At 49.7% G+C, this 16,265-nt stretch overlaps 2 protein-coding genes across 5 annotated transcripts in view; one reads left to right on the top strand and one right to left on the bottom strand.

Annotated features, from left to right (window-relative positions):
- GHRL (ghrelin and obestatin prepropeptide) overlaps positions 1–9,074 on the top strand; it is a gene marked incomplete at its 5' end in the record, with an annotated part of 29,812 nt that extends 20,738 nt beyond the window's left edge. The window contains 5 exon segments of the mRNA NM_001009853.1: positions 4,132–4,151; positions 4,584–4,705; positions 4,948–5,061; positions 8,021–8,129; positions 8,919–9,074. Coding sequence (NP_001009853.1) covers positions 4,598–4,705; positions 4,948–5,061; positions 8,021–8,129; positions 8,919–8,938 — 351 coding nt within the window. The 3' untranslated portion in view covers positions 8,939–9,074.
- The window catches only part of TATDN2 (TatD DNase domain containing 2), an 82,554-nt gene that overhangs the window by 42,178 nt on the left and 24,111 nt on the right, over positions 1–16,265 (bottom strand). For 3 of the 4 annotated variants that reach the window (XR_006593959.1, XR_006593958.1, XR_006593960.1), the window contains exon 8: positions 15,280–16,186. The gene's annotated coding sequence lies outside the window, so the exon portion shown is untranslated. Of the gene's footprint in view, positions 1–14,182; positions 16,187–16,265 lie in introns of those variants that run through there. The other variant, XM_003982468.6, reaches the window with a different exon arrangement.

The following is a 16,265-nucleotide window of genomic DNA, read 5'->3' as shown; positions in this document are numbered from 1 at the left end:
AACAAAGAAACAGACTCTTAACTACAGAGAACTGATGGTTACCAGAGGAGGGGTGGGTGGGGAGATGGGTGAAATAGGGGATGGGGATTAAGGAGGACATTTGTCATGATAAGCACTAGATGTTGTATGGAAGTGTTGAATCACTATACTGTACACCTGAAACTAATATTACTCTATATGTTGACTAACTGGGATTTAAATAAAAATTTAGGGGCACCTGGGAGGCTCAGTTGGTTAAGCATCCTACTCCTGATTTCAGCTCAGGTCATAATCTCAGTTCATGAGATCGAGCCCTGCGTGGGGCTCTGCACTGCACAGGACATGGAGCCTGCTTAGGGTTCTCTCTCCCTGTCTCTTGCTCTGCCCCTCCCCTACTCACACATTACCCCCCCCCCTCAAAATGTATAACCATTTAAAGTAAATAATTTTTTTAAAAAAATATAAACTCTGGGGTCCCACTTCAGATCAGAATCAGGTATAAAAATACCCAGTGTCCTTATAAGCTCCGCCACGAATCCAGTGCAGCCCAGCACAGGCCTGCACCCGGAAACTGAGATTAGACAGCCTTGAAGTCCTCATCCAGAGATCCCATGGCTCTTAGTGGTCCCTAGACTATGGCTTTGCTACCAGCAACACACGGAGAATGGATTCAACACAGGGTGTAGATGGGAGTTCTCTCTGGGGTTTTGAGGGGCCAGTGTACACTAAGGAAGAAACAGGGAAAGGGAAAGGAAGTTATTCCTGGAGGTGGTAGAGTGAAGGGAAGCAGGCCAGTGCCAGATAGACCCTTGCAGGATTAGAGACCAGGGCATATTTTAAGGCTGAGAGCAGAAGCTGTTGGGGAGGAAGATTGAAAGTAGGAGAAACTAATTCTTGGGGCCCCAGCACCATGACGGCAGGACAACGGGAAGCCTCGGTTGGAAAGACCTGGCTCAGACAGCTGGAGGCATGGAAGAGAGCATGGCTAAGCTTGTGGGAGTTGCAAGAATGATACTCATGATTACCTAGAATGGTGCTGTCCAGTACAGCAGCCACAAGCCACATGCAGCTACTAAGCACTGGAAATAAGGCCAGTGTGAGCAGAGATGTACTGGAAAAAGTTTAAGGTGCACTGAATTTTGAAGATTTCGTAAAAAGAAAACCAGTGTCTGGTATCTCATTAAGCATTTTGTAGATTGATTACACATCAAACTGATATTTTAGATTTATTAAAGAAAATATATTAAGTTGATTTCACTGGGTTTTACATTTCCTAATGAAATTTAAAATACTTATGAGGCTCTTGAGGCTGGCATGGTATTTCTATTGAACAATGCCAACCTAAAAGTACGGAAACCGAGACAAAAAAGAAATCCCACCAGAAAAAAATTTCTATCTATAACCCCATCACCAAAAAATAAAAACCTCTTTCTACATCCCCAAAATCTGCCTCATTCAGACAAGAGGTTTGGCCAAACTGATGAAAAAAGTGCTACGCAAGCCAACTAAATTGTCAGTAGAAATGAAAGCGTAGTAGAAAGTGTATAATTTGTTCTCAGACACCATTTACATACAGCAATTAATTCAGAGATGATGAGTGCTTCCCATCCATTCATTAAGCAGGCCCGCAAGGCCCCACAATGGGAAAGAAATCACCAGCCAGCAAGCAATCCACAAGAAGCATGTGCAATGAGCACCCGCTAAGTTCTGGGAAAGACACAGGACAGGGAGGGGCCAAACTGGCCTTGAGATGATCCGTACTTGAAAGGAATGAGGAAGAAAATGAGCCTCAGGAAAGTCAGTCCTTTCCCTGAGTCACACTGTCTTCCTCCAGACTCCCCTTGGCTCCAATGTGTATACGTTCCTCACCGCATGCCTGTCTCCGCTTCCATGACTATGAGTGGGCAGTGAGGAAAGTTCTGGGTGTCCCCTGGCTCCTTCCTCAACAGTTCTGACATACATCAGATGTTCCTCCCTCCCCCTACCAGCCTCGACTCTGTGGTATGTGGTTAGGGTCATTCCCGACACACTGGCCATCTCTCTGTCCCCCAAAGATAACAGAGCGAGCAGGGTGTTTGCTGGCCGGTAGCCTTATCTAGGATCAACACTGGCAGCTCCTGCATCCGGATTAGGCAGAGGCTTCATGTCTCAGCAGGTGCCTGGTCACCATAGTTGGGTCTATGAGGGCTTCTGTTTGGCTTTCCTTTTGGGAAAGGGGCTCTGAAAAAGCTGCAAATCTCCAAGAACTCCGGATTTGTCCACACCCAGGAGCCAAGAGATCTAAGCTCAGGTGGCTGACAAGGGGGAAGGCCTCCTGGAAACATGCTCACAGTCTGCTGGGGCTAAAGGAGGGATTCCAGCCCTTATGGCAATCTGGCAATGAGAGGTTTTCCACGAAAAGGTACTTAGTCCCCCACCTTCTACTAAGGGGCTTAGTCCAGACCCTCCCATGCCTCCACTGTCCCTAGAGACTCTACAAGGGTCCAGTGTCCCCTTTAAGTCAGGTAGCCAGTCATTTGATGATCAGCCTTCTATTGCCTTGATAGCCTAACTGCATCCCCTGCCCCAATCCCACCCCTCTCACAGCAAGCAGATTTTTCTGGAATCCCAGGTTTGCTGTGCAATCAGGATGGTCTATCAGGGAAGACACTGACCTAGCAGCCAGGAACCTGGGAAGCCAGCATCTGCCACTGAAGGCTGTGTGGCTTTGAGGGGACTGGGGCCTTTTTGGTGTTCAGGGTTCCTTCCAGTGAAATCAAAGCTCAGCCTCCCAGCTCTTCAAGGTCTTCCCAACTCTTGTATTCTACAATCCTGTCACTCCTCTGTTCAAGAACCTTCCGGGGCCTCCCTCCTGCAGAAAACGCCCAAATTCCTTGAGCTAGCAAGGCCTTCAAGGCCGTGTATAACCTGACCCAGAACCATCTTCTAGGCCTCTCCTGATGACACCCTCCCCCCCGCCCACGGACACCCTCATCCAAGGCAGCCAACTTTCTAATCTTTACCCCAAATGCTCTACATACACCCACGCCTTCTGTTCACCTTTGCTCACACCGGTGATGCCCTCCCTTCCATTTTCACCTTCTGCCTCTTTCAAGGAGCCCTTCCTGATCTCCCAGCTCTGAGACCCTGAGCCCCAGCACGAAGAGAGTTCCTGCTCAGAAATGCTACAATTTCTGTGGAGGCAACTCATTTAGCCCTTAGGAGTCACTGCCTGGGCATCCAATTAGATGAAGCTCTCCAGACAGGGAAGGATTCCCCTGTGATGTTAATTAACTCCTCATCCAAGAAGGTGTGACCACAGCATACACTTGCAAATCCCACTGGCCGGAACAGAAGGGGCAGTCATGTGCATGACACCTCAGAAGATTTTCACATCCATCACCTCATGTCATCCTCAAAGCCACTCTGAGGAGCGGCTCTGACACAAGGTAGATTACTAGTCATCTGCCCGGGGCCCATCACCCTGGGAGTAGTCACCTGTGCCAGCACTGGGCCAGAGCTCTTCTCCCTCCAGGGCCAGTCTGTTCCCTCTCAGAACCTGGCTAGGGGAAGGGAGACAAGGCAAGACGTCAGGAAACACCAAGGCAAACTGACGCATTCTGGAAACGATCCCCACGCCCCCTCCTCTGAAAGGACGGTCAAGAGCCTGTGTCACCGTCCCTCCCAGCAGACTCCTCATTCTATCATGGCACTTCCCTGCTTGGGGAAGCGTGAAACTTTCCGGAGTCAGGATCCCCATGAGCTCCAGAGGTTTGTGGAAGCCAAAGCAGCATCAGTCACAGAAAATAACATGTTGGGGCTGGAAAAACTCTTAAAAATCTGGTAACCATCACCTCATTCTAGCTAGGAAGAAGAGGAATTTCAGAAGGGGAGTATGCAGAGCAGCAGAGAACAGCAAAGCTGACCTGGACCCCTGAGCCGCCTCCCCCCTCCCACCTGAACCAGAGTTGGGACCACTTGGTGACAGCTGGAGCAGGTGCCAACGCAGCAATCTCTCCGAGCATGTGACCTCCACTGCTGATTTCTACCCAGAGGACACGAGCATATGAGTTCCCAAAGAATGTAAAGCAGCCACAGGAAGTTAGGAAGGGGTTGCTAGTTTAAAACAAACACAGGGCTTCCTACATAAGGACCAGACAGCTACCGGGTACCACTTCCACCAGGAATCCCAGGTAGGTACTCTCTCTCTACTCTTCGTGTGTGGGTTTATGGGTTTACTTTACTGTGACTGCTGGCCATTCATGGGCCCAACTGAACAAAGGGGAGGCTGCACAACATGGGGCGGCTGGAGCCCCCCAAGCGCCTGTATCCCCTGGGGACCCTGCTGGCCCAGCTTCATGATCCTTCATTAAGAAATTCAGCACAAGCTCCCTGGGGCCCAGGACAAACATGGGGAGTCTCACTGCTCAACAGCCTGGGAATAGAGGGCACACATCCTTTAATTCGCTTCTACCTGGCGGCAGTGAACAGAGGGAGCCCCTCTCTCAGGGGTAGGAAGAGCTTCTCTACTCTGCAGTGACATCCCAGGGCCAAGTCCCCTCACCAGATCTGGGGCACAGGGAGACAGGGGAGGACCCACTGCCTGGAGAACATCTGTCCTCCAGGCCCACCTGACACCATGCCCTCCCCGGGGACCGTGTGCAGCCTGCTGCTCTTCAGCATGCTGTGGGCAGACTTGGCCATGGCAGGCTCCAGCTTCCTGAGCCCCGAACACCAGAAAGTACAGGTAAGATGTCTCCCCACAAAGCCCCACATTCGAATTGGGGTATCTCATCCCAGCCTTGCCATGTAGCTGCCAGCTGTGTGACCTGGGCAGTGGCTCAAACTCTCTGGGCTTCAGCTATCTCCAAGAGCACAAAGGAGGAATCTGGGTCTGACCATAGGTTCACACCTCACTCTGCTTCCAGAAGTATACGGGGGAGAGGGAGAGGGTTGGGGCCCTAAAAAGAGAATACCTCTTTCCAGCAGAGAAAGGAATCCAAGAAGCCACCAGCCAAACTGCAGCCCCGAGCTCTGGAAGGCTTGATCCACCCAGAAGACACAAGTCAAGTGGAAGGGGCAGAGGATGAACTAGAAATCCGGGTTGGTTCCTCTGCAGTTTTATGCTTTTGTGGCAGTGGACGGGAGGAGGGAGGAGGAGGGCAGGCTATGAACAGGGATCCACCTACCGACTACTTAAGAAATGTAAAATAGCACAAAACAGTTGACCCTGAACTGGCTCCAGGTCTTTTCCCATCAGGAGGCAGATGTCTAAGAGAAAGGACTTTGCTACAACAGAACGGGACAGGACCGGAGCCATGAGCAGGACAGCAGGGGTGCTAGCTGACACCAGATGATTTCAAAGGGGAGCCAGCACGCATGTTGCCAAGACAGACAGCCAGCGAGAGTCGGCTGGTCATGGACTGAAGGCATTTCCCCACAGAAAACTCGTGGCCTCTGGGCCTCTTCAGCCTTTCTTGGGGCTGGAGCGTATGCAGATGGCACCATGGACAGGCCAGCTACCGCCAGCCCATCTCTGGTGGCCCCTCACCAACCCCCATCTGTAGACAACAACAGGATCGGTGGGGCTTATCGTGGCTCTGACAAATCCTGCCCGAGGTGAGGAGCAAGCTTCGAAATAAAGAGAACATGAGGACAGAGAGGGAGTAAAGGGATTTTGTAGGGGTTCTCCATGCAACTTTCCTGAAAGGCTGGCTGTGGTTAAGGCGATGGTTCTGACAAGCATTCAGATGACAGACGCCTCCATGTAGTGGAACCAGAATTCCCCTGGGGGAGTCCTTAATTATCGCACTGCTTGTGTCTATTGACCGGGATCTCATTTGCAAACTGTCTTTCCCTTATCGCACACCATTTAATCTCTACAACAACCTGTGAGGTAAGTAGGGCTGACATTATTGCCCTTGTGGTAGAGACGAGGAAAAGAAGTTCAGACAGGTGAGCACACGTGCCTGACACGCCACAGCCAGTGTGTGGCAGAGGCGGGACCTGCAGTCACGGCTGACTCCAGCTCCCAAGCCCCCCTTCCCCTCACTAGTCTGGCAAACGGAGCATGCACAGTGGCCCAAGAACGCCCTTCCCCGGTCTCTTCTGGCCCGAGAAGCTGGAGTGTGTCCTGCCTTGGCCTCCCTCCCTCCCACCAGCTTCTTCTAGCAAAAAAGGATGAGCTCCCAACCCCTGCTCTCAGACCCTCAGCAGAACCAAGGAGTGCTCTCAGGTGCCTCCTCCACACCACATGTGAGAGCCCCATTCGATTCCTACAAATCCTCAAACTGGGGAATTTCCTGGTGAGACCGGCAGCCCCTGTGGCTAACACTCACCCCAGTCGGGCTAATGCTCAGTTTGCCCAGACAGGGAAGAGGTTTCAGTGGCTTGATGACTCAAGGCAGAGATGGGATGACCAGAAGTTTCCAGTTCCCACAAAGGCTGGCCTTGGAAGAGGTGGACTGTGCTGCCTCAACTAGAACCTGAAATCTGGAGCTGACAGAGGTGGGGAGGCCTGCATCCCTGGCTGCAGGGCTCTGGACCTACTGCCTGAGCCCCTCCTGCACTGGGGCTCCACCTGTCCCATCCCGGGCCCCCACCGTCCCCCAGACACGTTCCTCCCGGAATTGACTTTCAGAGCCGTAAGACTTTTGAGACCAAGTCCTGTCCTTTCCCCCGGCGCCCCCCATCCCTGACAGAACTCATGAGGCAATGAGGCCAAATGGGCCTTTTCAAGTCACCAGAAGCCAAACCTCCCCATCAGCAGTTGCCATGTGGCCGCCCAGTTCCGGGTGCCCTGCCAGCCAGCAGGCCCCCAGACCCATGCTCATGTGGTTCCCAAGAAGTCTGTTCAGGTCACCTGTCAGCCACAGGATGGAAGAGAAAGAAATAATTGCCCATGGGAGAAAACAGACGGGCCAAAGTTTCCTAAAATATCAATCATGTCCTTCCCCATTCTCTCCACCTTCACAGTGGAGACGAGGAAGGTCAGTTTTTTCAACAAGCAGCTATTTGTTTTTCTCACAACCTCTTGGAGCACGTCTGCTCATGTGTGAAATGAGAATGACGGTGGTACCTGCTGGCAGAGAGGCCCGGAGGACTGCACCCAGCGCGGAGGCAAGGCCTTGGGCCAGCCTGGCGGAGACAAGGGGGCTCCACGCTGGGCGTCACTGCAGCCCTGGACCGGACAAGGCTCCAGGGCAGGCGGCAGAAGGACCAATGACCAAAGGCTCCCTCCCACCACCAGGATCCCCTCAGTGACTTGTTCAGACATCTCAGTGACCAGCATGCAGGTTGCCAGGTACCAAGGCAGCTACTAGAGGAACAGAGATAACGATACAGTCTGCTCTTAAGTAGGGGAATCCATGATGTGGCTGCAAACAGAGCTCTTCCCCATTTACCCAAAGCTGAGCTTCAATAAATCATTTGCTAGAGTGCTGACAGAGCTGGGAAAATAGGGTGCTCCCCTGGAGAAGGGAAGAGACAGAGGCACAGAAAGAAGGGGGCACTTGGCTCAGAGCATCTTTCCAGGCAAAGGTCAGCTTCTTGTCTAACTTCCCATGGAACAAGGAAAGACCTGTGCCCAGGAGAGGAAGAATGGCTGGGAGAGAAGGTGGGGGCAGATGAGGGGCAGAGACCACCACCCAGGCTACTGCTAGGACACTGGCAAGACCCACTGTCCTCCCGGTCTCCCTACTGGAGTCTGAAATTCTCCCATTGGCAACCTCAAACTTAGGTCTTCCAAAATTACAAGGGGGAGTGGGAGCAATCTCGGGAACCCCATAGCTTTTATGAGCAACCTCACTAGAGGTAAGCAAAGAGTACAAGGTAAGTCTCCTGAAGATGGCAGGGGCGGGAAGAACAGGCCTAAGAAGGCGAGTAATCTGGCTGAGCAGCCTCTCACTGGCACCTGCTGGGCCCGCACACCCTCCTCCCTCCCTGTCCCTGTGATGAGACCCGGAGAGCCCAGGAAATCCTTTGGGAGGCCTGTGTGTTTGGGGCAGAGGTGGGAGGGTGTGACCTCTGACACTTCCTGGGTCTTCCCCACCCCTCCTCCTAGTTCAACGCCCCTTTTGATGTTGGAATCAAGCTGTCAGGGGCTCAGTACCACCAGCATGGCCAGGCGCTGGGGAAGTTTCTTCAGGACGTCCTTTGGGAAGAGGCCGATGGTAAGTCATTGCCCCAGTCAGGTCACTTCAGTCTCCATGGAGTCCCAAATGGAGCTCAGCCTATGGGTGACACAAGAGAAGTTTTCTTCCCCTACCACTGCCTCGCAAAGAGCTTCTAATTCTTCCTTCCCAAATGTCTGCAGGAGAGCAGACTGGGCTGGGATTTCCAAGTGGCTCAGAAGAGAGGTGAACACAGTCTTTGTATTTCAAGAGCACGCTCACTATGTTCCAAGAACTAGCACACTAACTTTGGGGCCCAGGGAACCCCAATATCCTAACCATAAAATGCAGCTAACACTCACTGTGAGTGCATAAAATTATACCTTTGTTATATAACTTCACCTCGTGAACAAAAGGAATTAGTGCTATCATCAGAATAGGCTCTTCTGCAGCCAATGAAGCAAAGATTTCTTGCTTTTGTTCTGAATCCCTTCTTGGCTTATAAAAACAAACCATTCATTTGTTCCTGGTCACGGGGGCCAACACCTGCCTTTGGAAGCACATCACAACCTGCAAAGCACTTCCCTAACTAACACGGTGTCACCCTGTACCCCCACCAACCACATGAGGTAGGCAGGGAGCATGGCACTTACCTGGGGGGTGCAGAGAAGGAAACCGAGGCTCGGCTTTTAGGTGACAAGATCAACTCACACAGTCCACACGCCAAGGCCAATGCCTCCTCCCCGCATTACAACACACTACCTCCGACATCGCCATTGTGGAAGAAAAGCCATCTATGATGGCACTGGCAGGACAGTGGACACTGAATTTTGACCTCTTCCTTTTCAGAGGTCCTGGCAGATGAGTGATCATCCACTAGAACGACCCACTTGCCTTCCTCCCAACCTGACAGCGCCCACCTGGCTTTTAAACTGTTTCTGCAACAACATCCAGTTCTGAGTGGTACTAGCTTAAGAAGTGAATAAACATTCATGCTGTATGCCGAACGTTCAAAATGGAAATTTATTTCACCAGAGGAAAACTTCACATTTCATTGAAAAAAAAAAATTTTTTTTTTAATCTATGGTCAGTACGAAGAGCAAGGAGGGATAGGTAGTAAGGCAGGTGTGCATACTTAGGAAACCAAGAGAGGGAGGGGAGGAGAAAGGGAGGGAACAGAAGACAGACTGTTTTTTTTTAAATACCACAGCTTCCTGAGCACAGTGAAGTTACAATGAGAGCTATTTAGCAATCAGCAAGGATGGGGGACCAGGAAACTTCAGGTGACATTATCAGAGCCAACATCCACTGAAGTGACATCCAAGATCAGAACAGGATCCTGGGAATGTGAAGGCATGAGTATGAAGTTATACATAACTGGGGTGCTTACAACGGCTACTAGCCACTGCTAGACAGGGCTGAAATAACCATTTCTCCTTCCTCCCTGTCCTCTCCCGAAAAGACACGGCAAAGCAGATGCCACCTCACGTAGGCCAGGATGGGCACTGCCTCGGGGTACTTCACTGATACCAGGCAGGTGTTCCTAAACGCTTTCAACTCCAGCTCACAGCTGAATTGAGACTTGATCCTTAAGTTCCACAACTTAGTTCTACCAAAGATACCAACCTTCTCGGGAGGAATGTCAGTTATCAGTGATTTACACTTCCACATAAAACGTGTGAACTGTCTTTGAAGAGCTGGTGATGACAGATGATGGGTGAATCACTAAGGAGAGAAAAAGGTAAAGAACGAGGAGGCTCCAAATATAAGCACTGCCAATACCTATTAGAAACATGTAGGCCGACCCTCTGCACAGAATTGGGGTAACATGCAAAGCCCAGAAAAGCCTTTATCAGGGTGCTGGAGGAGCCACGTATCTTCTCGAGTAAAACTATCATCGCCCGGCACTGAAGGCACAGCCCCACTGGCACTAACCACTGATCACACTTGGCAGCACACTGAAATCCAACTGCCACCCTCAGCAACGAACACCACGTGCACCCTGGAACATCACCATCATCTGAGAACCTCTTAGAAATGCAGAATCTTGACCCAACTGTACCAGGATCTGTATTTTAACAAGATCCTTGGGCTAATAAACAGCTTATTTAAAGGGGCTGAGAGACAACTGGATCCTATTCAATTCAGGCAGGACAGCACACAGTAGAACCAGATCACCCCCCCCCCACCCCCCACCGGCACAAACTGGTGTCGATTCTCATATAAAATCTCATATAAAACTTCTGAAAATTCACACCTGGCCAGGTGATATCCTCAACAGAACTGAGAAAACATCATGCTCACTTACCTCCTCCCATTTCTCTAGCCCCAGGCTTGCCGTCATGTCCATCCCTTATGCCTACCACACACACATACTTGCGTCTCCCAGAGGTCTAGACGCTGACTATATGACTACATGGGCACTTTGCACACCAAATCCTTGCTTCTGAAAGCATCTACCTCTAAACCTCAGTAGTAAGATTGAAAAGCATTATTCACCATATAAAGAATTTAAGGTACTGGTGAACACAGTGGGAGAAGAGAGGGTAGAGGGAGAAAGGCAGTAGAAATGCAGGGAAATGACCTTCCTCAGCCTCCAGATGGCCACCCCCTAGGCACTGATGTAGAGACTAGCACACTATACTGGAGATTAGCCACATCCTTAAGCTCTATAACTTAGTAGGGGTGCAACTCTGATCATCACTAACCAGGCCCACGGCCCTTTTTTTTTTTTCTTCCTAGAAGTGAGTCACTTACATATAACACCCAGTGTCCTCCTTAATGCCCATCACCCCTTTAGCTCTCCCCCCCCCCCACCCAACACCCCACCAACAACCCTCAGTTTGTTCTCTGTACTTGGCAGTCTCTTACAGTTTGTTTCCCTGTTTTTATATTATTTTTGCTTCCCTTCCCTTATGTTCATGTTTCGTATCTTAAATTCCACATGAGCAAAATCATGGGATATTTGTCTTTTTCTGACTTAATTTTGCTTAGCATAATACACTCTAGTTCTATCCATGTTGTTGAGAATAGCAAGATTTCATTCTTTTTCATCACTAATATTCCATTAAATATATATACCACATCTTTATCCATTCATTTGTCAATGGACATTTGGGTTCTTTCCATACTTTGGCTATTGTCGATAGTGCTGCTATAAACATTGGGGTGCACGTATCCCTTCGAATCAGCATTTTGGTATCCTTTGGATAAATAGTGCAATTGCTGGGTTGTAGGATAGTTCTGTTTTTAATTTTTTGAGGAACCTCCATACTTTTTCCAGAGTGGCTGCACCAGTTTGCATTCCCACCAGCAGTGTAAAAGGGTTCCCCTTTCTCCACATCCTCACCAACATCCATTATTGCTTGAGTTGTTCATGTTAGCCATTCTGACAGCTGTAAGGTGGTATCTCATTGTGCTTTTGATTTGTATTTCCCTGATGAGTGATGTTGAGCATCTTTTCATGTGTCTGTTAGCCATCTGGATGTCTTCTTTGGAAAAGTGTCTATTCATGTCTTCTGCCTACTTTGTCACTGGATTATTTGGTTTTTTGGGGGTGTTGAGTTTGGTAAGGTCTTTATAGATTTTGGATACTAATCCTTTATCTAATACGTCATTTGCAAGTATCTTCTCCCCTTCCGTCGGTTGCCTTTTAGTTTTGCTGACTGTTTTCTTCACTGTCAGCCCTCTTCTCAATAGCCAGAGGAGGATCCAAGGCTCACACATGGTCAAAGTGGTCTAGGAAGGCAGCTGGCAACCCAAGAAGCATGCATGGATTGAGCTCAAGGCAGCATGGGTGTCAGGCCATGAGGGGAATACGGTCACCTGATGCTTCTAAAACAAAGACAAGGGCTTACTCCTTCTGCAAAGGACTCACAAGCACTCTCCCACTTACCTAGGTGATTTGTGGAAGAAACACATGCTGGGGGGTACGGGAGTGGACATTACAGAGGCACTTGTTGGATGAACACTGGGTGTTATATTGAAGTGATGAATTACGGGAATCTACTCCTGAAGCCAAGACCACACTGTATGTTAGCTAACTTGAGAATAAAAAAATAAATAAATAAATTGAGTGAATGACAAAAAGAAAAGAAAAAGAAAAGAAATAGATGCTGAGCACCCACTGTGGAACAAGTACTCTCACTCCTGGGTCAGGGAGCATGATGTGATGCAAAGCTAAGACCTTCAGCCTGACCCAAATTTGAATCCCAGAGGTATGATCCAGACCAAGACAATGAATGTCTCAGGCTCATCGCACGTAAAACACCTATTTCCCTGGGTCACTATCAAGACTGAACATAGTATCCCCCACACGGACACCAGGCACATAGCAGGCATTCATTTATTCGAACCATCACCATTTACTGCATGCCTGCTGTTTACCAGGCATTGTTCTATAAACTTATATGTACTCAACGTAGTCGCAGTTAACTTGCACAAGCCCACTTAAGAGGGAGAAAACAGAAGTTCAGAGAAGTTAGTAACTTTCCAAAGTCAACCTGCAAATCTGTTGCTGACTCCTATCCAGAGCTATGGTACCTGGGTTTATCTTTAGTCCCTGCTTCCCTTGCCTGACTGCCTATGATCCAAGGGGCTTCTTTTGTTTTTCATTTTCCTTCATAATACATCGAAGTGGGGTAAGGACAATTTCAAGTCAACAACTGACAAATAAAATTTAGCAGAGGAAACACTTGAGAAAATGTAGCATTTCCAAAATGGTCCTAGGTCAGCCTTTTAAAAAATTTTTTAATGTTTATTTTGAGAGAGCGAGCACGCACAAACAGGGGAGGGGCTAGAGAGAAGGAGACACAGATTCCCAGTGAGGCTCCGCACCATCACTGCAGAGACCAATGCTGGGCTCAAACTCACAAACTGTGAGATTATGACTAGGTCAGCTTTCTTAAACCCATGCCTCCATGCATCATTTAATGATGCCACTAGCTTAAGTTTCTCTGAAAGAGCATGTATTTATCCCTGGGGGAAGTGACATATTTGCTGGGGGAAAAAAATCCTCCTTATAAAAAACTTTGGTTTTGGAGCATAAAAAAAAAACTTTTTATAATATACCTGCTACCTTAGTACAGTAACATGTATTTAACTTACTATACACTTATAGGTGTGTGCTCATTCATCTGACAGTGTGCAAACGTAAGAATGAAGACCCACACTTAGTTACCTTCTTTAATCTGGATACGCCCCCAACCATCACTGACGAATGAGCGCTCACTGTGATCCAGGGGCTGGCCGGCCACAGACCAACACTTCGGCCATCTCTGTTTGATGCAGTCTGTTCCATCACTATGTAGCTCAGTGGCCATTTGCCCTTATTTTATAAAACTGATGCAAACGTGAACGTGCTGACGGTAAACAATTAGTAATTGGTCCCAAACTTAATACAGAGGAAAAGATGGAAGCACCACAAGAGCCGAGAGCAGCAGATTTCTAGCCACAAATAGGACTACCCCTGAGCAGATGCCATCAACCGTGTGCTCTCCTGGGAAGGAACGGAGGAGACAAAGTGATGGAATTATATGCTGAAGATGCATCATCGATGACCGTGTCTCAAACGAGGCATCAGCACAGGCGTCAAATCAGCACAGGCATCTGTAGCATCCTTGGAACACAGCCTTCCTTTTTACAGGCTTACTTCTGGCTTGTGCACTTGTGTTCAGTAATACCTTGGCACAAAATTAGAGGACCGACTGAAAGTAGTGACACAGAATTTCCTCCCAAGTTTGCCCAGAGGCATCAGAGGAGGCCATAGTCCAAAGACTCGCCTCACTACAACAGATCTGTCAACACTACCCTTGTGTACTCCGTTTCTCCTACTGCAGTGCTCCGGGGGGAGAAAGGAAAAGCAAAGATCTGTGTACTGCTAAGCAGCAGTACATCGGAATTCCCAGGCAGTAAAATGGGTTAATGTTCGAGGGCAGCAGAACTCTGAAGAAGGAAGGTACCAGGTATTCTTATTACCAGTTTCATTTTGCAGAGACATAACATGTATACCTGAGAATTTCTCCCCAACTTTGGATTCTCAGGTTACAAGGCTGGCCAACAACTTGATTGTTATCACTCTGAGAAGTGTAACCAACCACAGAGGGCACGGGAGCTGGCTAAAGACCCATCACTTTATTTTCAGAAAGAGATGGCCAAAAGGGGCAGGGGGTGGGGGGACATACAGAGGCATTCCGGCAGCACAGCAAAAACAATCAAGTCAGCCATCAAGTCAAAAACAATGCCCACCAGCTTTCACCGCCCACACAAGTCATGTTCCACTGTGTAACAGCACAGAAATGATCATCTTAAATCCTAGAGATGAGAGTACATAGCACCTTGTGCTTTACCTTGGCAGGGAGACTGCACAGGCTCAGAGACATCCACTTAGTCATCACTTTTAGCCCTCTAGCACAGGACCACTGCGCTTCCAGCGCAGCGAGTATTGACTGACAGGGCTTGTTGTAAAGGAGGTGTACAGGCTGCAGTTCACTTGCGGGACAACAGAGCGCTCTGAAATACTTAGTCCTCCAAGCGGGAGAGCAAGCCCCCGATTCCCCGCGTTGGCAAACTGGAGGCACAGACAATGCCACGCAGCTGAGCCATGGAAGGCCAACAGTGAATCAAGGCCTGCTTCCCAGGCCAGTGACACGTGCACCAGGCCAAGACAGAAACACCAGCTATGAAACGTTAAGTCCATTCCCTTTCAGCTTACGAGGCTCAAATGCACCTTCCAAAAACCCCTAGAGAAATCCAGCATTAAGTGATGGATTTCACGAATTAAGCTACCGGCCTCCAAGAAACAGACAAGGGACTGAAGGTGTCCCGTCTCACTGTGGGAGATCGGGGTAAAGGATCCTTTTGGACAAAGGGCAGAGTGTCCTCACACTTAACCCTCAACCATTAGAACCTTCCAGGGCCTGTAACAGATATACCAGGCAGGGAGCAGAGCACAGCTTAGAACCTGACGACCCAGCCTCTCAAAAGTCAAAGGAGAGGCGCTCACTTCCAACATGGGAGAAAGGACACAGATGAGGCAAAGGCAAGGGAGAGAGAGCCCTGGGAGGGGACTGAAAGGCAGAGACACCAGGCCTGTTTGTTCGGCATAAGCAACACCATCGCTTCTCGGCCTTTTGGCTAAGATCATGTGCGGCATAAGCAACACCAAGGCTGAGCAGCCCCAACAGAGTTCTGAAGAATTAAACTGGTTTACCTCTCAACCCGGGTGGGGCACATAAGGGGCTGTTACATGGGATGAAACAGAAGTATTCTTGGTCCAGTGTTCCAGGAGAATGGGGCAAAAATGGAGCAACAGGCAGGTGGGACGTCCCAACAGCAGACTAGCAGGTCGCATCTGCTGCAAACTGAACTCTTACCAGATGAACACAACCGAGCCGTAGCCCTGGGGGCATCGGTAAGCAGAAACACCTTCTCAGGGGTCCTCTTCCTCCCAAAGACCTCCTCCTGGAGTCCCCCAGTCTGTCCAGATCCCCATTGGCCAGGACTTCCCCCGGACAGTGAGCGTCCCCCGCCCCTCCAGACCGATGGCAGAAGAACCAGTGAGACGAGCAGCCAAGGTCTTCCACTCATGCTGAAGCAGAGCTGAGGCAGCAGCGGGGACAGCCGAACCGAAGCATTATCCAGGGAAAGAAGGGGAGGACTTCTCGGTTGAAGGACCATAAACCTCCGAGACAAGGCTCCAGTTAACGTCCCCCAGAGGAGGTTTCCCACTTGGGAGTTCATCTTTAGATCGGAGACCCAGGAGCGGAATTACACACACACACACAGGTGCTCAGACGAGTAGGAGAGGGTCTGTGAAGACTGCTCAAAGTCGCAAGCTGCAGAGCACCAGGACTTGGAGTGGCGAACTCACTGCGCCCTCCTCTCAGCCCCTTCCTGCGTCACTGACTGCCCCGGGAGGTAGACCCTACCCGCGCCTTGTTCCACGCTGCTCCCCACCCCACCCCCGAGCCAGAAGTAGAGCTTTAGGACGGGGCTTCGAGGCAAACATCCTGTCCTGGTTTCCTCCGTTCCAAGGGGCTCTCTTCAGACACATCCCTGACCTGGGACATACAGGCAGAGAGCAAACCAGCCCATCTTCTGTCAGGCCACTGGTTGTCCTGGAGGGGTGGGGAGAGAAAAGGAAGAAGGTCCCAAACCAAGTTCACTCAAGACAGATCAGGCTAAATGCTCACCCTA

Source organism: Felis catus, chromosome A2 (assembly GCF_018350175.1).
Source record: "Felis catus isolate Fca126 chromosome A2, F.catus_Fca126_mat1.0, whole genome shotgun sequence".
Taxonomy (NCBI): Eukaryota; Metazoa; Chordata; class Mammalia; order Carnivora; family Felidae; genus Felis; species Felis catus.
This window is presented reverse-complemented; position numbering and strand designations above follow the sequence as displayed.